Raw genomic sequence first — 23,819 nt, forward strand, 5'->3', positions numbered from 1 at the left:
GCGAGCTCAGTGAGATCACTTGCCGAAATTTGTGCGTTTGTTCACCAGCTTCCAATTGAGAATGCCTGCGCTTTTGTTCTTCCTGTCTGGGAAAGATTACAACAAAAAGATAGTAGACCTGAATGATGCTGATTATATGCCGATCTCGTGTGTGTATCTAATGTCTGGTGTTTATTTATTTTTGTGGCATGTGCAAGATAGCAGTAGGCATGGAAAAAAACCTTCCTGCTTGCCTGCTTTTAGCAGTAAGCATCGAAAAACCTTTCTCCCCGATTGCTTTTGTCCCTTATTTTTTCTGTCAGACGTTGGCCAGTGCAGGTTTCCCTGGGTTAATAGGTTGTGAAAATGACTCTGGCTTGCCTTAGGTGTAACTGACCTACAGTTAAGACAGCTCAGTGCAAACACAGATTGTGTGTGTGTGTTGTGTGTGTGTGTGTATTGTAAGTAGAACATGTACATAATTTGATGGGCATTTTCATGTCATCCTATATCAGATAGCTGTCCTAAAATGGCAGTGGTCAGTATGTGTTAGCCTGCTAATAGGGGCTCTCTTTGGGGTCCAGGTGGAGATAGTGACCCACACCGGGCCTCACCGCCGTCTGTGGATGGGGCCTCAGTTTCAGTTCAAGACAATTCACCCCTCTGGCCAGACAACCGTCATCTCCTCCAGCTCCTCGGTGCTGCAGTCCCACGGCCCCCTCGACACCCAGCAGCCCCTGCTCGACTTTGACACCGACGACCTGGACCTGCACAGCCTCAGGTGTTCACCTCACCTGCACACTGACACTAAACCAGAACCTGCTGATAGCTTAGCTAATACTGACCCAAACCCAGCTCATGCTCGTAGCTTAGCTAATACTGACCCTAAAAAAGCACACACTTAGTTATAGCTTAGCTGACACTAAGGCTAACCCAGAACATACTGAGAGTTTACCTACTGTATTATTGATCCTAACCTAGCACACAGTGACATCTCAGAAAACACTGACACTAAAACTGTACCCACTGAGAGCTTAGCTAACACTGACCCTTACCCAGCACACACTGATAGCTTAGGGAACACTAATACTAACCCAAAACATGCTGATACCATAGCTGCAGTATTGTTGACCATAATCCAGCACACAGATAGTCTGGCTAAAACGAACACTAATCCAGAACGCGCTGATAACTTAGCTACTGTATGATTGACCCTAACCCAGCACACACTGACATTTTTTTAAACACTGGCCCCAAACCAGCACATGCCAGTAGCTTAGCTAACACTGACACTAAACCAGCACATGCTGATAGATTAACTACTGTGTGATTGACCCTAGCTCGTCACACACTGACACCTCAGCTAACACTGGCCCTAAATTACCACATACTGACACCTCAGTTAACACTGACACTAAACCAACACATACTTGACACCTCAGCTAACACTTGCTCTAAATTCACACACTGACACCTCAGCTAAAACTGACCGCAAACCGGAATATACCGACTCCATCCCAGAAAACACTGGCTCCATCCAGGGAGACACCCTCCAGGTTCCTGCACAGAAGGACACTGTTCACAGAGACACCGCCACTGGCTCCGTGCGAGAACAGACTGACCCTAGCTCATCACCAATGGACACTCTCCTATGCCTCATTGCATTCACTGATAATACTGAAGCATGTGCCAATCACCCCGACAGGATCCAGCCGGTTCGCTCGGAGCCAGTGAGCATGCCCGGGTCCTACGGGCTGGTGGCGGAGCACCGGGGCCAGTCCAGCGCCATCGACACCGGGTCAGGTAGGGAGAGATGCTCCCGTTCTTCCCTCAGCAGCCGTGGCGACGGTCCCCACTCCAAAACGCCCGCGAATGCCAAAGGGACGGTCCTCCCCTTGTCCCCGAGTAACAGTTGCATAACCTAATCGATCGGTTCCACCTCTGCCACGTCTGCAGCCGAGACTGCGCCGGGTCCAGCACAGACATAATAGAATTTACCCACAGAGCTGGAGAGGGGTGTCAGTTCAAAGCCAGGGAGCTGGCCCTTTTGTAATGCAGCGCACAGATATTATGATCCTAACCCTACGGTGATTGGATAAATAGACTTCCTATTCTTGATCTTTAGGTCAGATTAAATTGATCTTGTTTTAAAAGAGTTGTTTTACCTATCTTTTATCTTTTTTTATCCTGTTATTATGTTAGGGTAATCCAATCAGCTATGATCTGTGCCGCCACACGGTTATTCCTTTAAAGTAGGTCTCGTTGCCCACAGCGTTGCTGTTGTGTCTGTGGCCAGCGTGTTGCATGTTCAATACGGCAATTGAATTAAAGCCTTTATATTTCTGATAAAATCATGCCGATGGAGTCACCCCTTCTGTGGCAATTTGTCTCTGTCTGAAGTATTTAAAGGTAATGATTGTAAGACACGATCTGCAGGGAAAGGTCAATGTTTTAAATCCTTCTTTAAAGTGACTGTGATGATGATGGTGTGTACTTAATTCACTACTGTACTGAATGCGAATTGTGTCATCATGCCACTGTCTTGCAGCGGGGCTTTCTACAGTAGTTCTGTGTCAAACCAATCTGATTTCACCTTGTGATAATCTACCATTGCGTCTGTATCACAGAGTCGTTCTTGTGTGTATGTGTGCGTGTGTGTTTGTGTAGGTGCGTGTGTGTGTGTGTCTGTGTGTGTATATGTACGTATGTGTGTGTGTATGTATGTGTGTGTGTTCTCTCATGATTGAGGTGGCAGTGGTGTTAGCCGTGACAGGCCCTGTGCTCTCACCCCGTTACGGGGCTGGCTCTGCAGCTGCGGCAGTTGGGGACTGAGATCCGCCTCATAACAGGGGGCCTCAGTCACATTTGTTTTCCTAAACCAGGCCGTAAAGTTTTATTACCTGGCTTGAACCAGGAAGCCCCTGCCCCTGCCCCCCTGCTCCCCCTCCTCCTCCCCCTCTGGTCCAGCTCAGGAGCAGCCCGGGCGCTGGGGAAGGCTCCGCTGCCTTTTATGGGGCGATCCTTATCAGTCTGTGTGTGATTGCTCACCGCTCAGGGTCTCCACCAGCGTGGCGCCTCCTCTTATCAGCGCGCATCGCTTTGTCTTACCTTCAAAAGGGCTGCACGGCTCTGTTTGTCCTGGGGATTAGGGGAGCCCGTCCTGCGGCACCGCTAACGGCCCTCCGACTCTCCCCGTCACCGTCGTCATCACCGCCACCCTCCCGCCGCCGTGGCCGGTGACGCCGGGCCCCGGAGAGCGGACAGACGAGACACTCCCGACTATCGATCGCCACTAATTTCATGGCCGTAACAGTGTCTCCGATTGACTGTCTGTTTTTTTTTTTTCCTTCTGTCTTTCTTGCGCGGGTTATTGAGTGGGAACCTTGCGCATTATTAATGGTATTGATTGCGTTGAAACCTTGTCCCCTTCTGTTTGCGCGCACCGGATACTGCAGCACAGACAGCGCCGAGCGTTGTTCTCTCTCTGAAGATGCTTTTGGGGTGTGGGGGTGGTGGGGTCTGAAACGGTAGACCCCCCCCCCCCCCTCTCCCCCGCGCCGGGCGGCTCTTCCAGCCTGGCCGACGTCGCGGTGGGGCGCGCGGGTTCGGCCGGGAGGGGAACTGCAGCGCCAGTGTCTCGGTTTCACGGAATCGATGCGACACGCGGCCGGAGTTATCGATACTCCTATCGCGCCCGCCTCCCCCCGCAACACCACCCCCCCACCCCCCCCCCCCCCCCCCCGCGCGCGGAGTCATCCAGCTGCGGAGCGTAGACTACACAGGGCTTTGTGCGGAGGGGAGAGGCGGCCCTTAATCTGCCCGCCGTTCTGATAAACGCACGCACGCGGGAACAGGGGCTGCTTTTGATTTGGTTTTGTTTTGACTCGGTGGAGAGAGCGATCGGGCGTTGATGCCGGGGGGGGGAGGAAGTGGCGCTCTCCCGGGCTGGGGTGATATCGCAGGCTGGGGATCTCCGCGCGCCAGCGCCCCGGAATGATGCTGGCCCCTTATCGGCGTGCTTTTAGGCTTCGGCCCAGGGAACGGCTGACGAGGTCTCCTCTCCGCCCGCTTGTTTGCCTCTTCGTTGAGCTGGTTAAGAGTCACAGTGTTTTTCAGAAGGCACCATGCTATTTCTCATGCTCATAAGATACAGGTTGTTTTTCCTCTGGAGCGTCATGCTTGAAATCTGCTCCTGGTGAAGAGTGGCATAGGGGAAGGTCTTAAAATGTTTTCAAAAGCATGTGTGTGTGTGTGTGTGTGCACATGTGTGTGTATAGGCAGTATGTGTGTATCCTGAGATGAAACTGTGATGAAAATTGACACATTTTATGGCCACCTCTGAGGCCCTGCTAGTGTGGGGTTATCGCGTCGCAGGCTAAATGAGCGGTACTGATCGCTATCGCCATCTCTATCGCCGATCACTGCCAGCGTCATGCTTATTCCTTTCGTCTTACTCCAATCACTGTGAGATGCCAAAGCTGCCTGTGACAGGGAGCTCCGAGCAGCTGCTGGGCGGGAGACGCAGGCTGTGGAGGTGGGAATGGCCCTGTGGAGGTGGGCGTGGCCCCAGGAAGGGGGCGTGGCCCGGTGAGGCAGCGCTGCCCGGGGGCGGGTGGGACGGGCCTGAGCGATCCCCTGGCTTCCTCTCCCTTGGCCCGGTGCGGCTCAGCGGACAGATCCACCGGTAATGGATACGGTCTGAGGGACCTGACCCGCGGCCTGTAATTACCTGGCCTGCTCATAAAGGCACTTTGTTGTTAGAGATAGTGGTCGCATTCAGGCCCACAAGATCTCGTTCACAATAAAGGGTTTTTTTTTTTGTTGTTGTTTTTAATCAATGCTGATAAGGCCCCCTGTTCCTGTGACCCCCAGCAACCCCCCCCCCCCCCCCCAATCAGGCTGCCACCTGCCCTACCCCCCTCCCCCCCCCCCCCCATCTCCTGAACACTGATCTTTCTCTTGGTGACCCGGAGGGCTCTGATACAATGGAAAAGGTGGTATTTAGGTACTTATTTAGGGGCTTTTTTCCCACCGTGTCCACGGTGATCCCCCTGTGAAAGACGCCATTCTTACGGGCGGCCGTGAGTCCGGGGCTTGTGGCTCGGGGCTGGCTTTTCTATCTCCTGCGGCATCTCCTCCCCTCTCTATCTGGACGACAGTAAATGCATTCAGCACGTTTTGGCAGCTGCCTGGATTTATCCCCTTTCTCTGCTCTTCTTCTTTCACAGCACTTATGGGAGACGGCCGCCAAATGGCTCTAGCACATGTACGGATTCATAGAGGCCGCGCATGAAATCGGCTGAGCGATCACAGGCGGCCATCGGGGCTTTAGAAGGAGCAGAATTCCACCTCGGAGAGGAAGGGCTCGTAAATCGCGCTAACAACCTCGCCGCGCTCGGCTCTGATTTTTATTCCGCGTTGAGGGTAATCGAAGGTGTCAACTGAAACCCGAGTATCCTGTGAACGCTAAAATGAACCGTCATTGGGTTTGTTGTACTGTTGATCTTCCCTGCCTGTGTTTGTTGTCGAATGGGCTGAGGAGATGCTCCGCGGTGTGTAAGGGCAGGAGCGGCGCCGAAAGGGTGCGAGCGGAGGGACTGGCGCGCCACGGCGTGCAGGATGGCCCTGGCTGCGCGGGATTGGCCGATGAGTGCCAGGGGGCGGGAGGCGCGGGGCAGCTGCTGTTTTGAAGTCGCTGAACGGACACCAATGTGTCTGGCATCTGCCGCGCGCTTCCCCCTCTCGCATGGGCTACCTCCACAGAGCTGGCAGGCCGTCTATCGGGCCTCACCACCCACCCCTCTGCCCCCGTTTGTGTGTGTGTATGTGTGTGTGTGTGTGTGTGTGTGTGTGTGTGTGTGTGTGTGTTGCCTTCTCCCCTCTCGCTCCCCGCGCTGAGGGCTGCTCGCCGCGCTCCGGAGAGCTGAGATACAGCCCACCAAACCTGACCCATGAAGCACCAGGCACTGCATTCGTTTTGTCTTCACATCCCATCCACGAGCAAATGGGTTTTGAGCACTTCAGCACTAGATGTCTGTTTCCACAGTAACAGCAGGCAGAGGTCGCTACAGGTGAGAGGATGGGAAGTAGGGGGGGGGGGGTATAGAGTGGAGTCATTGTGGGTCACCACAGCCTCAGGGCAGGACACCTTCAGCAGCACGTACCTGATCCAGGATCGGTTCAGGCAGGAGGGGGGCTTGCCTCACGCTCAGAAGTAGGTCAGAGACATGCAGTGCAGGGCCTGCGCATGGATGGAACAGGAGGCGTGACTGACTGACAGATTTTGATGTGACATACAGTATCAGTTGTGGTTCCATCAGAGGCGGTGATGGTGGGGGGGGGTCGGGGGGTGGGGGGGGATTGCCTGTCAACGGTATGACTGACGTGCGTTAACAGGGGAGCCAGCTGGGGCGTTAAGCTCCTCTGCTGTCGGAGGGCTTGGCCAAACATGTGGCGCTGGTCTGGGACTGTGCCACCCTCCGTCACATGACCTGCGTGAATGGCTGGCCCACCTTTGTGTGGGGGGTGGGGCAGTTTGGCCCAGGGGCACAGAGCTGGGACTTTCGGTACAGCGGAATTACACATCACGTACCTGCTCTCTCTAGGACAAGTGTCTCTCAGTCTGTAAGTCCCCATTCAGTGAAAATCATTACAGTCTTTAATTTCACAGGATAACTGTACAACAGCTCATATGAAAATGAATTATGTCATAATTCATAGAGAAAAATGTTTTTCAGCCCAAGAATATATTTGAAATTCATATAAAATATTGTAATGCAAAGCAGATATATACTAAATACTATTTTATGTACTAAATACTAAATTGCAATATTCTAAAACGATAATGCTTTACATATTTTGAGTATATCGATCGAGCTAAAAATATGTTCTCAATATATTATTTTTTTTTTTGTATTGGAGGTAAATCTAGACATTTTCCCTCTTTTATTGTTAGTGCTCAGTGTAAAACCATAAGCTGTTTAGGAGAGCTGTTATACTGAGTTCACAGAGGGTCCTGTCTGTGCTAATGCCATCCATCAGATTGGTTAAATCAGCTGTAGGTTGGAGCAGCTGTATACAGTTTCGGAGGCCATCTGAACTTGTCATCTACCATAAGAGCCAATGCAGTTTTCTCAAGCTTCACTTCAGTTTACATTTTACCATGCACTGGTCAACTTCTGTTTCTGGGAGCAATTTCCTTTTAAAATTTGGTGTTTCTTTCGTAAAACACCTGCTCTACCAAGAAAGTAGCAATTATGAAATATGTAACATCAGTTATATACAATAAACTGCTAACTTGTGTTAAGCTGTGCACTGAAGTTCTTTATTTTCTCTGTTGAATTCCTTCAAGGCACCTGCAGCTAAGCTTATCAGATATGCAAATGATTTTCAGTTTACACAGTAACCACACCTACTTTTACCAAAGGACCAATCATACCTACACAGTACCCACAAGCCCAAAGGACCTAGTATTCCTGAGGAGTGGAGCGAGCCATTTCTGCCATTTCTGTTTGAGGCCTGTTTCTAAAGTCAATTCAAATAATTTGTTATTTGCCTTTAGATTCTGATTTAGCGCTATGGCTTTTTATGCAGTGTTTAGAATAAATAATAAGTAAAAAATCACTGGTTGACTTTAGTCCATATGCATGGTCAAAACATCTGTGCCTTTCTCTAAAACCACTAGGATGCTAAAAAGTGCAGGCTTTCTTTATTAGCTCACAAATTAGTGAAGTTTTATCGTACCCTGTCTAATGTCTTTGTGTTTATCGTACCCTGTCTAATGTCTTTGTGTGCAGTGCATTTCTATTTACCAGGAGGGGAGGAGCAATCATGCCTTAAGAAAAGGCCAAGAAATCATTTTCCCGTTTCTCCCGTATTGGCTAAATGACTTCCTATGTTTTCCTTGTTCCCTCTGGAAAATATCCACTGTGAAGTGTACTTTGACTGAACTGGTTGTTGAAAAGTGCTACTCTACATAAAATTTGATTGATTGACGGGCTGATCGGATGCAGCATGGGGGGGACGTGTCTGTGCGAGCCTAGGCCTCGGCGCAGCTAAAGGCGCTCTTTCGGCGAGCGGCAGGTCGGCTCGAAGGCCTCTAAAGCCGAGAGGACACCCTCCTCCGTGGATGTGGGCTCAGCATATGTCTGCTGATCCCAGGATGGCCGTGGCTGACGCTAACAGAGCCTGACACTGTCTCCGCGCGCGGCAGCATTATCTGCATTCGGTGGTGTTAAAGCAGGTCCCCAGCTCGCACTCTCCCTCCATAATGTATCTATTGGGCCTCCGCCACGGTGTTTTTTTTTACACTTACAAGGAAGCGGCTTTTGTGAGGCACTCCGACGCAGTCATTACGAGTGGTTCGGGATGAATTGTGTATGAAAGATGAGGGAGCAGTACGCCAGCGACCTCCGGTCAGCCGCGCCGGTTCTGTCTGGGTGACATCACATCTCACCACGGCCCACATTTCCTGCGCCCCGTACGCGAGAGCGTGTCCATGAGCTGGGAAAGCTTCCTCATTTTCCGGCGATTTATTTTGTTTTTTATGTGTGAGCGAGTGACGATTGGACGAGGACCGGACAAAGGACCCCGGGGACGTGCAGGAGAGGAGGGGCCCCGCTCTGTCCCCGGTGTTCTCGGAGGCTGTGGCATGTGACAGCCGGGTGGAGCTGTGTCCCAGCAGAAGGCCCCCCCCCCCTCCGCGTCCCTGCAGGTGTGGAGGAGCAGCGGGTCATTTCCTGCGGCACATTCACGCAGATGAGTTTCGGTGTCGGAAGATGATATCTGCTCACCTGGCCGTCCGAGCAACAGAGCAGCCCTTTGTTTATTCATTTAGCGGGCGGATTAACCCGGGCGAGCGCGTCGTCCCCGGGCAACGGATCCAGGTGGCGACCGTGGAGGAGCGCCCCCCTGTTCCCCCACGCCGACTCCCCCCCCCCCCACCCCTCCTCCTCCTCACCCCCGCCCCCTTCTCTTTCCTCACGTGGAAATTGGAAATGAGCGGCCCTCCGATTACGGGCGCACGCGCGTGCTTTTCAAATCGCCCGAGGAACGTGAAAAATGTCAGGCAGAAAATCCCGCTCCCGCTTCCTGTCCCGCCGCTGTAAGGCCGCCCCTGTCCCCCGCGTTCCCGTGTCTCTCTGAATGGGCTCCCTCTGTAAGTCGGCCGCATCGCGCTTACAGCTCCGCGCTGCACATCCTTGGCCCTTCCTCTGCAGCGCCGTGAAACCCCACAGCCCTCACGGCAGCGACGGCCGCGCACCAAACGGCTTAAAAGGAAAAAAAAAATTACACAGACAGGAGACGCATTGTTGCTTCAGTTCACAATTGGCCTGGACAGTGTGTGCGACCGGGGGCTGTACGCGTGCTCGTGTGTGTGCGTGTGTTTGGTAATTTGGAGTTTGTGCGTGTATGTTTTTTTTTTTGTTTTGTTTTTTCTGGTCTGACAGAACAGGGCCTTTTGTTGTCTCAGAGGGAGTAGCCTTTTCATTTCCGGCGTGGGTTTTGGGTTGGCGTGTCAGAAGTGGCGGGGGCCCGGCCTGTCCGCCTGCCTGGCGACGCGCGCACCGCCGCCGCTCCGGGGGCCCCGGGCCCCTCCTCCGTCTGCGCCGTTATCAGTAGCGCAGGAAGCGCGAGTTATCACATTCTTTGGGAGCCCAACTTAAGCGCGGATCCATTAATTTGACGACAGGGGCACGGGGCCAGACGTGAAAAATCTCTCCGTTTGAACTTTCCCCAGATCTTATCGCCGTAATTTATACCTTATTGTATGAACGGGGGGCTGGAAAACATCATTTCTGGGCTGTATTAATTGTGTTTTTTTTTCTTCTCCTTTTTCCTTTTTCTCCCTCAAAGCGGTATTCTGTGTGAAAATATGCGGAGAGCTCTCATTAGTATTCCGCCGCTTTTCTGGGGCTTTTTTTCCCCCCTTCGGTGTTTGGATGCCCCCTTCTCCGCTCGCCTCGCCGGTAAATTGATTCAAGAGTTCGACCCTCCCCCCGGGCGAGAGGGCCGATAGCCAACCGCGGCAGAACTTCCAAATAGTTGTATATATTAGCCCAAATCGGCGTGGCGCTGAAATGTGTTTATAATAAACAGACAGGATGCACGTATGTGGGAATGCTGAAAGACTAATGCCCTGTTGATGGAGGCTCAGATCCTAACACTTTGGCGTGTTTATATCTGGGGAATGCCTCCGCGGTGCCGGGCCCCGGCCTGGGGCGCACGCGCTTCCCATTTAACCTCTCTGCTGCTGAAATCGGCTGGAGGAAGCGGCGTTTCCAATTCTCCCTCGCCCCCCACCCCACCCCACCCCCGCCGCGAGAACTCAAAATGTATTCCCGGGACGCTCAAGGGAAGAAAAAAAAAAAATCCCCTGGAATACATGTGTTTTCAATAAAGCGTTTAAAGTGTGCGTAAAAGCAACAGTCGGCTATTTGAGCTAATTTATTCTGCTGTACATACAGTACCATGTAGTTATCTTAATGTCGGTACATGCAGGAGACGGAGTGCAATGGAGTGGGGTGGTGGTGGGGGGGGGGGGGGTGGAGGGGGGGTGTCAGTTATTTTTGGAAGGCACAAAGGAAAAGTGTGGTTTGTTTCATTCAGCTGAAGCCAAGATCCAGAAAATGGCTCTGCAGTCAACACATGGCCTGGCCTGTGTGGAGTGCTCCTATTAAACAATGATTTCGGAGGAGGGCGAACTGGGGCCCCTGACTGAGCTTGTACGACAGGTCCCAAGCACTTTCTGTGCCTCTGAAAGGGTTTGTGAATTAATATACTGTACTCCCGCGGGGTGAGCAGACACTTTGCGCACTTACTGAGGAGAGGCACAAAAATAGGTGTGTATTGGAAATAAATAAAGAAGAGAAGCAGAGAAAGAGAAAGGAGGAGAGTGTGAAAGACTGAGAGAGACAGAGAGAGACGTAGGGGGAGACAGAGAGTGAGACAATTAGAGAGGCAGAAAGGGAGACAGAGAGAGAGAGAGAGGAAAGGAGACAGAGAGAGAGGAGGGGAGAGAGAAGGCCCTTATCTCCTGGAGAAAGTGCTGTCTGTGGTGAGGAGGTGTCCTTTACTGACAGCCAGGCCTGCCATTGGCACACACCTTGCTTCCAGGGCCTCCCCCGTGGTGCCCGTCTCCTAATTGGGCACCCGGTGAGCGGGGCACTGCGAGGAGATGAGATCGGCACCTCTGTGACATTGGGACCACGGAGATAACAAACACCAGCCCCCCATCCCCCGGCCCCCTCAGGCCCCCCTGGCAGCGGGACACGCTCCACGTCTCCGTTATACCCCCCCCCCCCCCCACCCAAAACCGACGGGGGCGCCACTGCAGGCACACTGGTCAGCGGGACATAATCCGCTAAATTGGCAGTAAAGGCAACACAGGGCTCAGCTGAAGAGGGGGAAAACACACAGCAGCCTCGATAGAGACGTCTTTAAATGTCCTCATTTCCAGACTGGCCACAGCCAGCCCTGTCCCTGCGTCTCCCAGGCACCCCCCCCACCCCACCCGCCCCCGACTCGGCAGAGCACTCCACAGAGAGAGGAGGGGACCTCCTGCCGTTCCCCTTTCTCAGTTTGGGCGCAGGGGAGAAGGTGAGGAAGCAGACTGTGGCGTTGTGTCTCTCTCTGCGATGACCCGTGTCCTGGGATGGCACCGCACGCCGTCGCAGCCCTGGTCACGCCGCCGCCTATCGGGACGTCCGTAACCGTGGCAGCGGGACAGGCAGGGCAGTCGCAGTCCACTGCAGATGAGTTTGCAGAGGGCTTCAGCTGGAGGGACAGGGCCAGGAGAGCCCTCGCTCTGTTTCTACGGAAAGACACACAGCAAAGCGCCATTTAAAATATTCTGTTGAAAATATGCTAATAAAAATGGACTAGTTCTTTAAGTTTCAGTTTTATGATATAACAGGAAAAAATATGCATTGGGTACTTTTTCCTGCATAAAAATAAAAAATAACAAATTAGCCTCATATAGAGCAAGAACAAGTCCTGTTGTTCACAAATACTTAATCTTATTCCAGAAAAACAAGTCACATTTATTCACACACATTTATGATATTTGTAATATTGATAGTTGGATTACATAGACAATATGTTTCCTGTAGTGTTTTATGACGTTCTGGAGGTGTTTTTGACTTATGAAGTGCTTTCTTCAGTTCAAACTACAGACGTATAGATTCAAGTCTGGAGATTTAAATAGCCAACTGTGAACATGCATTTTGTGCACAGGTAACCATTTATTTGTAGGTTTAGATGCATGCTGAGATCATTGTCTCATTAAAATTTATTTTTGGCCGTGCCATCTTGGTGGAGGTAATCTGGTTTTTGGCCAAAATGTCCTTGTACATATTGGAGATCATTACTCCCTCTATCTTCACAAGGGCTCCAGTACTCATAGATTCGAAATGACCCCAAAACTTGACAGGCCCCTGCCGTATTTCACAGCGGACATAGGTTTTTCCTCAATATAAGCTTCACCTTTCTCTGCCAGGCATAACTGGTGAGCATGTCCAAGTGTTTTCCTTTCATCTTCCCATAAAACATGCTTCCATTTCCTATTCAGATGTGGTTTGCCAGATTCAGGGTGCCTTTCTCTGGACTGCCCTCAGAAGAGGATTCAGGATTCTTCCGTGCAGCCCGGCCATGAGTGCCACATGTTGACTGGCACTCCGTATCCTCAAGATGTCAGTTTCTTTTGGGGATCTCCAGCTGTTGTCCTTGGATTTACGGCTGCCTCCTTTGTCTCAAACAGTGCTGGGATGATGTCGTTTCTCTTACAGGATTGCCACTCCACCAGTGGCCTTACATTTCATAATAATCGACACCGCAGTGGAAAGGAGAAGCCTCAGCTTTTAGTAAATTCTTTTGGAGCCAGCTCTTAATTTGCAGAGCTTGATAACCATTTGCCTGCAGTCTTCAGAGAGCTCTCGGACCTTAACCAAGATCGTGCACGCTGCTGATGAATTTGTTCTGTGTGTTTCATCATTTTATACCCCAGGGAAACGGGAAACCTTCAGAGGCCTCCTAATAGTTCCAGAAGCTTCTGCTGAACTTTGAAAAGGCAGAATGTCAGCGTAGATTTGATTTTGGTTTTTGCTGGATTTTATTTAAATGATTACTTAAAGGTGTGGATAAATGTGACCCTTTTCTGGAATAAAATGCATTTCTTTCAAACAACTCTTTGCAATGGTATTAAGATGAAAATAAAACAAAACAAATACATGTGTATATGTTTCTAATAAATATTAAAAATAATAAAAACAGTGGAATAAAAACAACTGGAAAAGAATATGAGTTTGGATGAATGCATTTAGTTTAGTTGTAATTGTCCTGTTGCTTAAATATGTTAAATGTTACATTTACATTTACATTTATTTATTTAGAATATTATTATTAGAATATTATTAGAATTATATTATTAGAATATTATTAGAATTATATTATTAGAATATTATTTAGAATTATTTAAATATGTTGGTTTGACTTATTTTAGTAGAGTGACACATGGTAAGGTCTAATTAACATGTAACAGTCATCTTTAGAGGAACTACCAGGTATTTCATGGGATTGCAATACAGAAAAAAACGTGTTGTTTTAACCTGCTAATTCTGTACATGAAAGCCGTCAAGGAAAAGCAGGGACAGTTTTACATAGTGATAGGAGTACATTTCTTGTTTTTTTTTTTTTTTTTTTTTTTTTTTTTAAAGGATGGTTTGGCCTGTGCAGGGGTGAGGGGGGGGTGGGGGGGCACAGAGGCAGAGCCTATTTGGGGGGGGGGGGGGGGGGGGGGGGGCGGCTAAAACATTTCTCATAACCCTCCGTGAGCGAGCCCACACAGGCATTATGTCTTTCTTTTAAAGACGTGTTTACACAGTCATCGGGTGAAAGATTGCAGAGCTCTTACCACCAGTTCTGAAAATGAGGCCAGACCAGGAAAATCAGGATACAATTTGGCACTTACGGAGACTAAACGATTTCCTCTTAGCTGCTGATTTCTACTGGGAAATGTATCCTCGGACTGAAAATTGCATCCGGAAAAATGTTTATGTAGTGGTTTTTTCAAATGAGCGATTATTCTTCTAACCTTTAACATGCACAGAATGTAATTCTTTTTTCCCCCCTCATTAACCCCTTTCTTGCTCTGTTGTACTTTATTTTGCTTTTATGTTGTTGCTTCCTTTTGGTGTCACTTTTGACTTTCGGAATGCAGACGACCACAGAGAAGTTTTTGCTTCGAAACTGTATTTTTCAACCTTTTTTTTTTTAAATTTCCTTGGGACCAAGTCAAAATAAAACCCTCATCCCCGTGACCCAGTTTTAAGACATTTCCCTTTAAATTCTCCTGAATGTCCTTTCAAAGACTTTAAATATTGCACCCTACCGGATAACCCCCCCCCCCCCCCCTTAGAGGTGCTTGAAAGTGATTTAGGGGAACCAGAGACTGTTTAATGCTAACTCCATCAGTTGATATCAGCTAATTACATCAATAGTTCAAACTCTATACTTTTGGACTTTGGGTTTAGTCAGTGTACAGTAATATTTTTTATCCCTAAGTGATGTGTTCAAACAGGGCTTTCTGTTGTATTTTTTATTTCTTGCACAACATTCTTTTTTTAATTTCATATAAAGCCAAAGTCAATGCTGGGCAAGAGTGGAACAGGCTAATACTGAGTTATTAAATTTTCTGCTCACAAAGTGCGCTTGAATGGAGGTCATGTTCGTATGAAATGCGAGATGGTCCCTCCCGGGCCGGTGGCTGCTATCTTGCAGCCCATTCTGGGCTCAGACCCTGCTTTTAAAACACGCTACTTTAAACAGCAGTTCCTCGTTGCAGGAGAGAGGCACCACTGCCAGGTTACCAGCGGTATAAACATGCCGAGGCACTAATTATTTTATTCTGGGCCCCCTTTACAAACTGACACACAGCTATTCTCCTGGCCCGTTAGCGCGGCCCGTTGTGTAATCTGAACTGTTTCTCAGAGCTGCGCACATGAGGAAAAACTGCCCCTGATGTGCGTATTAATGAAATCTCCTTATGCGACGCACTAACAGAGGGCATTTAGATGGTCGCAGGCTACCTCCAGCAATCTCTGACATCTGCACTTCTCAGAAAGTCTGCCCGCTTTTCCCGAATTCACTTATATTGTATTGACTTTTGTGGTGGATTTTAGCACACGGTTCAGGATGAGGGGAGTAATGAGTTGGTGAAAATATGGTAACGCTGCAATGTTAAGGAGCAGTAACCTGAATTCACCCAGCTGTGCGTGGGAGGGCAGAGAAATAGACACAAAGAGCAAGGTGACCATTCCGTGAACAGGAAGTGACATCAGAGGTGCGGAGCAAAGTGCCCTGGCCTTTTTTTCTTGAAGTTAAAATTGTGCAACTGCAGATCCCCAAACTTGGTTGGGAATGAGTTGTCCCGGTGTCAAATTGTGAAAGAGTTGGCGATTAAACCGTCCGATAGGGCTGACAGAACAAAGGGTGATTGATGGTGCTAGTAGGAAAGTGCGTCGGCGCTACACAGCTGTTGATGAGTAATAAGCCATCGCTGATGAGTAACAACTCTCTAATGATTAGGCCTTAACCGTTTCCAGAGCAGATTAATATTGGGATGTTTTTACAATTCAGAGTGCCCTGTCTCTCTCCCTTTTTTTCTGTCTGTAAAATATTTCTTTTCTTTTCTCTCTGTCCAAGATTTCTTTTTTCTGTACAATATTTCTTCCTTCCTTTCATTCTATATGTTCTTTCTTCCTCTTGATTTTTTCCTCCATTTCCTTCTTTCCTTCTTTCTGTCTTTATTTTTGAATTTTTTTTCTACAGTGAGAGAGAGTGAGTGAGTTTCTCTGTCACGTTGCTGTGTAACCTGGACCTTTTCTTCCAGCCGAATGTTTTTTTTCTCTTAGTGGCAGTGCTTTGGTCTCCTCCATCCATCATATCACCCTGCTTCCTCGATACGTGATTAGTGGGTATTTAATGGCCTTTTCCACGGTGGCCCTGCAACTGGCTCTGAGATCTGACGGTGGATTCGGTCTTGCGGGGGGTGGGGGGTGGGGAGAGAGAGCGTATTTTTCTCACATTTCCGATTCATTGGTTATAAATAATAATCCCGGGAGATGCGAAAGGCCCGGGATCACTTACAGTAAGAGATTGGAGGTCGAAGGGGGAAGTCGTGGGAATGCTGAGGGATGACTCCGCTCTCCACGCTTTGAACAGCTCATTCACACGTCAGCTCCTGCGCAAATAATTATTGTCCTCTATTTTTTTCCCTCCTTTTTGTTTCCCCCCCTACTTTTAAATAGTTTCACAGCTGTACCGAATCACAGTGCTGCCCAGGAGAGAGTGAGAGAATGTGTGTGTGTGTGTGTATGTGTGTGCTTGTGTGTGTGTGTGTGTATGTGTGTGCTTGTGTGTGTGTGTGTGTATGTGTGTGCTTGTGTGTGTGTGTGTGTGTGTGTGTGTGTGCTTGTGTGTGTGTGTGTGTGTGTGTGTGTGTGCTTGTGTGTGCTTGTGTGTGTGTGTGTGTATGTGTGTGCTTGTGTGTGTGTGTGTGTGTGTGTGTGCTTGTGTGTGTGTGTGTGTGTGTGTGTGTGCTTGTGTGTGTGTGTGCTTGTGTGTGTGTGTGTGTGTGTGTGTGCTTGTGTGTGCTTGTGTGTGTGTGTGTGTGTGTGTGTGTGTGCGCGCGCGTGCGCATACAGATGTGTCTTTCTGCTGTACGGTCTGTGTGTGTGCATGCGTGTGTGTGTGGGGCATGTCTGTTTGTGGTTGGGTGTGTGTGTATGTGTTTAGGTGCGTGCGTGCGTATGCTATTTTTTCATACCGCAGAACCTTGAATAATCCCCAGTGGAAACTCCTGACCCTCCTCCCTGCACTGTTTCTGTATGGTCTTGTCAAACATCTGGAAACAGGCATGCTAGCAGTCCCTCCACGACAGGCTTGTGCTCTTTCTTGATTATATTATCTGGTAAAAGTTTTCTTTCTCCTGTGAGAAAAAAAAAACGAAGTATGCGACCCTTGGTCTGTCAGGGGGTCAAGTGGTGATTGCTGATGTTGTCTCCTCTAAACACATGTTTAGTCCCGCAAAGCTGAGGCAGTTCCCAAAAGTTTGGTAACCATTAAGGTACTTCCTAAGTCAGTTCCGGAGTCAGGCCTCAGTGGATGGGATGGGGAGGGAGGGGTGGAGGGAGGGAGGAGAGGGGGTGGGGGGGGAGGTGGTGGACTGCGTCTAGTTGCTTGTTGCTTCTTTTCACGAAGGGGAATTTAGTCTGGCGGCGGATCCAGCCGAAGGGGCAGCTCACGCAAAGGGCCCGGCCCAGACGGGAAGCGCTCCCGAGAGCTGTGTTATGATAGAGGATCAGCGGAGAGGAGGAAGAGCTGTGAACTTTACATGCGATGAAGGCCGCCGAGACCAGCCACCCGAGGGCCTGCGGGGTCCGACAGGAAATGAAAGGATCATTTAGTTTGGGAGAAGGGAGGGGGTGGAGGCACGGTACAGACACCCCGTTCCAGCCAAGCACAAAGAAGAAGAAGAAGAAGAAGAAGCAGAAGGAAAAAAAAGGAAATTAATAAGAAGGCACCAGGCGGTGGCTCGCTCTCGGCACCGTTTCTCAGGGCCAAAAGGCAGCCGGGTAGGGGGGTTACACGGAAGGACGAACGCCATCCCGTCTCCAGTCCTGGGTGTGATGAGGAGGGATCCACCCCTCTCTCTCTCTCTCTCTCTCTCTCTCTCTCTCTCTCTCCCTCCCTCCCTCCTTTTCCAGGGTTATGAAATAGATTTGTTTGTGAGTGTTTCCCAGCATTTCAGCGGTTGATGAGAAGACAGACTGTCTGGAAAGGTGAATAACCAACGCGGTATTTCATAAAAGCGGTATTCCGTGGCGCTCTGTCACCCAGGGAGGGGTCCTCCTGTCACTCTGAAGCACACGTGACACGCCTCGGCTCACAGAGAGAGACACCGTCGAATCCCCCCCCCCATCGTCGAAGCCAGTCTGACAGGGACACGGGGGCCGGCGTGTGACAGTGACGCCACGGGATGGGGGACGTGGGCGTGGCACCCCGGACAGGCGGCGTTACTCATCCCGCCACCGCGCCGCTGTGCTGACCCCAATTAGGGACGCTCTGCCTCTGATTAGACATAGCTGGGAGCGGACGGGGGGGGGGAGAAGAATGCAGCGTTTGTGCGGTCCGCTCGCAGATCTCCCCGCGTGGACGCAGACACAGACACCACTCTGTGCTTCCTGGGCCGCAGACGCCCTCCCTGCCCCAGGACAGACAGGAAGGAGGGCCACGGCGGGCATGGCGGTTTAGGGGTGCCCCGGCTCGCTCTCAGCCCCCCCCCCCCCTGCCCCCCTGCCCTGTTTATCAACTCCACATGCACCTTGTGTGCAGCTGCGGGGACGGCCCGTCCCGCCAAGTCTGCCCCGGGCCCGGCTGTAATTTGGCCCACCGGTGCCCAGTCTTGGAGCTGGGGAGGGAGGGGTGGCGGGGGTGTGGGTGAGGACGGGCCCTCTGCGTGCGACTCCTCATTTAGGAGGATTGGATCCGTCAGGCCGACCCTGAACCCAAGCCTTGGCCCTCCCTCCGTCTCCCCCCTGGAGAGGAAGTGGAAGGCAAGAAGCGGCGACCTCCCCACATGCCGGAACGCCCGTCCCGCGGGGCTTCGGCCACGTCGCACTGCCTGTACGGCACACCGGTGTTACCTTGGCACTGGTGGCTCACACATGGCGCCTGCTCCCGCTGAAGCCGGAGCGCCCCGCTCCCCCCCCCCACCCCCTCGCAGGGCGGGCGACGCGACGCGAGGGTGGCCGCAGCTGGGGCTGTCCCGCGGGGGAGCGGAGGGGGACCCCACCTGATGCAGCTGCCCAGCACATTAGCACTGTGTATAAATACACGCAGAGAATCCCTCCTGCTCCAGTACCTCCTGAAACACTGAAATGCCACGCTGTACCTTTTTATGCACTATTTAATCTGAACTTCAGCACGGCCAAGCGAGCATGAGCCTGTGTCTGACACCAATGTGCTGGTATCTCCGAGAACGCTGCTGGAGACTCACTCTCTTACACAGCAGCCATCACTGACAGGAAGGCATACCTGTGCATTTGCGGTAGGGCTGAGCCGAGAAAGCTGTCATTCACAGAAACACAAGCGTTTGGGAGGCTAACGTTTCTCCCTGAAAAAGACCATTGCTCTTAAGCGCAAGCGTTTTTGTGCATTTCGATTATTTAGCAGAAAAGAAGCCTTCCGAATGTGAGTGGGAAGCTGACTTGTGCACCTTTTCCCTCTAAATCAGTGGGAGAGATGTACCGGGCAGAGAGAGAAAGAGAGTCCCCCCTGCGTAAATGTTTACCCTGCTTTCAGAAACAGCGCAGCACTGACAAAAGAAATGAATGGGGACGCTCGCAGACAGCGGCGAGCCTCACAGACAGAGGGAGACGATGCTTTTTTTTTTATTAAATGTCCATCAAAATGCCGTTGTGTTGGGCCGGCTGTAAGTGGCACACAGCTCCGCGGAGTGGGGTGGCCAGGGGGGTCCTGTGCTCAGACGGTGCAGAAATGTCCCCGCTGCCATTAGAGCACTGATTAGGGACACCGTGCTGGCCCCGGGCCTCCGCCAGCTCCCAGTGTCAGTAGGCCTTTAGTGACCCCCCTGTCCCCTGCTCCGTTTTCCACATGAGGAGAGGAGGGGGGGGGGGGGGGCCTCAAACCATCATGCGATGTAATTAAAGCGAATGAAGAGAGGGGAGGTGATGGAGGGGTGAGGCAGGGCCGTGGGGCGGGGACAGTTGAGGGTGGGGGGGTGGGGGGGGTCTGAGCCTGGGCTTTGCCGCTGCAGTATCCTCTCGTCGGCCAATGGAAATATTCCCTGGGTTTCCTCTCTTGGGGTTGACTGCTGTCACACGGGGCGCCAAATAAACCCTTCACGCCCCTCTCCTACACTGTGTTTTCTTCATAAGAGCCTAGTTTTTTCCACCTGAACCTACATTTAACCTTTTATTGTGTGTGTCTATGTATAAGTGTGTAACGGTTTTCTGAGCTTTCCCAGTGCTGCCTCCACACGGCCCCTGCTCCGGCGGGTTTCAGCCCTCAGAGAGCGCCTGCACTGCCCTCGGCACCGCGCGGGATAATGAAGGCATCAAACGGCTGGCAGGCAGGTTGCGGCGGACGCAGCAGGCCCCGCGGCTCTCGGCGGGGCTAATGTGGCCTTTCACAAGGCCCAGCTCCCTGGCTGTAAGGGGGCATGTGGAGCATGTAATCCACCAATAAAGGCTCCGCGCCGCGCTCCTTCGACGGCCCTTTGACGGCCGGCCTTCTGCCGCTGTATTTGGTTCCGCTCCGGTGGAGTCTTTTCAGCCCCGCTCAGGACCGTGTCAACCCCCTGTCCCTCGGTCCACTTCCCTAATGCCAGCGTGTCCCTGGGTCACCGTGTTCAGCACCAGCTTAATTCTGATGGATGCTTTAATACATCTTCAAACTGCTGTTCACTGTCACCATTGCCATACTGTAGCCAGACTGAAATGTTATGTTAAACTTTGGATTGTCGGATAACCTGGGCACCCCATAATATGTAGGTTTATCTTCGGCTTGCAATGCAGCAGTGGCATGTAGCGTTCTGTGATTCACATTTGCTTTCATTACAACTTGGGTAAGACTCCGGTACAAAAAGGACAGTGTTAGCAGCAGCTGTGTCTAAAAAGAATGCCCAATCAGGCGGAAGGACGGAAGGGAAAAAGTTGCTTGGTGTTTTGCTGAGGTGGTGATGGGAAATGAAATCCAGATCTTTTTTGCGAAAGTGCACCGCGATCTCTAACAATGGACTCCATCTCGCTTTGGCAGCGGCGTAAAGGTTTGCACACTGCCTGTCTGTTAAACTCACCACAGGCATGCTTTTGAACAGAATGCTCCAAAGCTACAACCGTGTCTCTGTTCCTTATGTTTGTGTGTTGCAGAGTAAACCCATGACCATTGAATAAATTACTGCTGCTCAGTTTTGTTCTCATTACTGACCAGATGCAACAGGCTCACCTACTTCTCATACTTTGTGCTTTGCCTCGATTCTTCGCTCTGCTGAACCAGAGTTGAATGGTAACAGGTTTATATTGGCCCAAATAGCTCTGCTCTGTAGCCTGCCGTGCCTTAGCATCGTCGCCTCTCACTGTCAGTGTAAAACTGAGCATCATGGGATCTCAGTGGCCCCCAGAGAGAGAGAGAGCTCACAGCGCTGTAGCAGCTTTGTTACCGTGGGTGTCGCGAGGACCGGTCGGGAAGCTCGGCGATGCTGGCCCAGTCAGACCGCATCACCGTCAGCCGGCCGCTAATTATCAGGGAACGAGGAGCTGCATTAGGTAAATGTCACTTCACCACGGCAGCCTGGCCTGCACACAGTGTTCCCGCCTCCAGGCCGAGCCCCGCCCTGACCGGGACCGCCTGGAGCACCGTTAGTAACGCCGAGCGCACACGGGGAGAAAGGGTGGGACAGGGCGTGGCAGGAACGGAGGCGGGGACATGCTCCCGGCCCGCCTCTCCACGCCTCTACAGGCTCCCCTGAAACGGCTTGTTGTGATTTGGCAACGCAGATGAAGGCAGTTGCAGTCTGAAGTTGAAGGGGGCACACGCGTAAAGCCATGTTGTTTCACCTGGCCTTTTCGCTAAACGGAGCCTTTCCGTGTCCTTTGAGCCAGAGCCTGCGCAATGTGCCGCCCGCAGTATCGGAACCATGGGTTCGGGGTGACCGGGAACTTACTGGGAACGTGTTTTCCAATATGTCATTTGGATTTCCCGCCAAATTTGAGCGCGGCTTGCCAGCTCACCCTTCACAATGACACGGTAGCACCATTTCTGGGGGGGGGGGGGGGGGTTTTTGACGTGATTGGCTTCTGAAGTGCCGTCTGAGAGGCTTTGCCTGAGCGGAAGCGGAGAAGCTTTATGAAGAAAAGGGCCCTCGCCTTGGTGGCTTTGCTTCCGCCCTCTCTCTCTCCCTGCGTTGTGGGAGCTTGTGCTTCTGGGCTCTTTCCATCTGTGTTGCCTGCTCATCACGCTGAGGTATTCAAATGGCACGTGCACCCAGCCGGACACACTCCCCCCCCCCCCCCCCGTTAGAACCCTACGGTCCTTACGGTTCCACAGCGCTGAGCAGCGTGGTGTGTAATTTTAGACGCGGAGTTATCTATTTCGAGGCCTTTGTTTTTTGCTGAGGTCGCACCGCATCTCGTACGACGGCTCATGATGAGAAATCGCAGCCGGCTTTCGGAGTCGAGCAGCTGGGTGACGGCTGAGCCCTCTCCCGCCCCCCCTCGGTTCCCTGCGCTCACTGAGGACAGCCCAGACCCGCGCTGCTTTGCACCGGACGGACGGTGTCACTGAAGCCTCTCTCCCGGCGTTCGCTCGTCAGCCCAGTCACAGCTCTGGGGACAGCGTCCTGATCCATTTCGGCGTGACGTCAGGCTCTGGTCAGTTTTCCTGAAAGCACCCCTGAGCACCCTGCGTGCCTACAAGTCCCTTTGCCCCCGCGGACACCGGAAGAGCCGGCTGCCTGCTTTAGCACAGCTCCAGAAAGCTTTGATCAGTACACCCAAAAACAGGTAGCAGTCTATTCTGTCCTTCATTAATGACTAGATATTGAATTCATTAATAATGAATAATTGTCATCGATGATGTGAAACACGTTAGAGCTGTGTGCTGTTCCACTCGGTGACAGCGTGATGGGCATTTGGCTGCCCGCGTGCGTGTCACTTCGGGTGAAGGCCCTCCCTCCCCACCTCCCTCCTTCTCTGCACAACAGACAGCTGACGCTCAGGGGCAGCGCGGCTCCCAGCCGGTCACAGTCGCGCACCCCAACGTCAGTGACGCGTACCACCGGGAGCGTTCCGGAGCTGTCAGCCCGGGAGAGGACTGGATCATGCACCATCAGCGTCACGTTTAACACGCGCACGCTGAGGGACATCGGTCACGCCCGCCGCCGCACGACAGCGCGACACGGACACCGATCTTAGTGCCACTCGCTGCAATTATTACGGAGGCAGGTTGCCGTAGGAAAGAGAGTATGTGTGTGTGTGTCTGTGTGTGCCTGTGTGCCTGTGTGTGCATGTTCTTGTTTACGTGTGTGTATGTCTGTGGATGTGTGTGTGCATGCTCCAACACATATTTGCTAGTGTGTTTGCATGTGTACAAGATTGTGTGTGTGTGCGTGCGTGTGCGTGCGTGCGTGTGTGTGTGTGTGTGCGTGTGTGTGAGCGTGAGCATGCTCTGTTCTTAGCTCCCAGTGAGTGTTTCACCATGCCTCTCCTACATTATATTACATAATCCATTATATTACTTATCCAGGGAGACTCATACTGTAGTTGTACATCTTAAACAGCCCGCAATCCATTGTATGCGGGTGTGTTTTTGCTGTAGCAATTAAAGTGGAGTGCCTTGCTCCAGTGTAGAACAAGAGTGCCCCTCATTGCCTTACCATCAGCACTCCAGCCTATTCCCAGCCTTACACAGAGAAGCACTCCCTTACCCTGTGTGTGGAGTACATTCTGGCCTCAAAACCATTTAGATCCAGTGATGTCATGAGCTAAATAGATGGGGAAATGAGAAGGAAAGCTAGCTAAAACGCTGAGCACACAGTCACTGCCAATTTACTGTTGCCTTTTATAATGCAGCCAAATTACACAGTCCCTGAGTAGAAGAAAAGCCTGATTAAATTTTGGTTTTCTGTGCCCCTTTGAAGTCTGGATTATTCCGTGTGGCATTAAATTAGCGATAACATACTACCAAGTTAAAAAAAAAAAAAAAGCACACAAAAAACACACACAGGCACACAGCACGGGCCTGCCTGTGTCACTTGTTTTTTT

The 23,819-nt window shown here is 51.3% G+C and overlaps 1 protein-coding gene across 2 annotated transcripts in view; it reads left to right on the top strand.

Annotated features, from left to right (window-relative positions):
• LOC118775482 (breast carcinoma-amplified sequence 3-like) overlaps positions 1–23,819 on the top strand; it is a 228,806-nt gene that overhangs the window by 84,766 nt on the left and 120,221 nt on the right. For both annotated transcript variants that reach the window (XM_036525425.1, XM_036525426.1), the window contains 2 exons: positions 564–760; positions 1,685–1,782. In XM_036525425.1, the coding sequence (XP_036381318.1) occupies positions 564–760; positions 1,685–1,782 (295 nt within the window). The remainder of the gene's footprint in view (positions 1–563; positions 761–1,684; positions 1,783–23,819) is intronic.

Source organism: Megalops cyprinoides, chromosome 3 (genome assembly GCF_013368585.1).
Source record: "Megalops cyprinoides isolate fMegCyp1 chromosome 3, fMegCyp1.pri, whole genome shotgun sequence".
NCBI classification, from domain to species: domain Eukaryota; kingdom Metazoa; phylum Chordata; class Actinopteri; order Elopiformes; family Megalopidae; genus Megalops; species Megalops cyprinoides.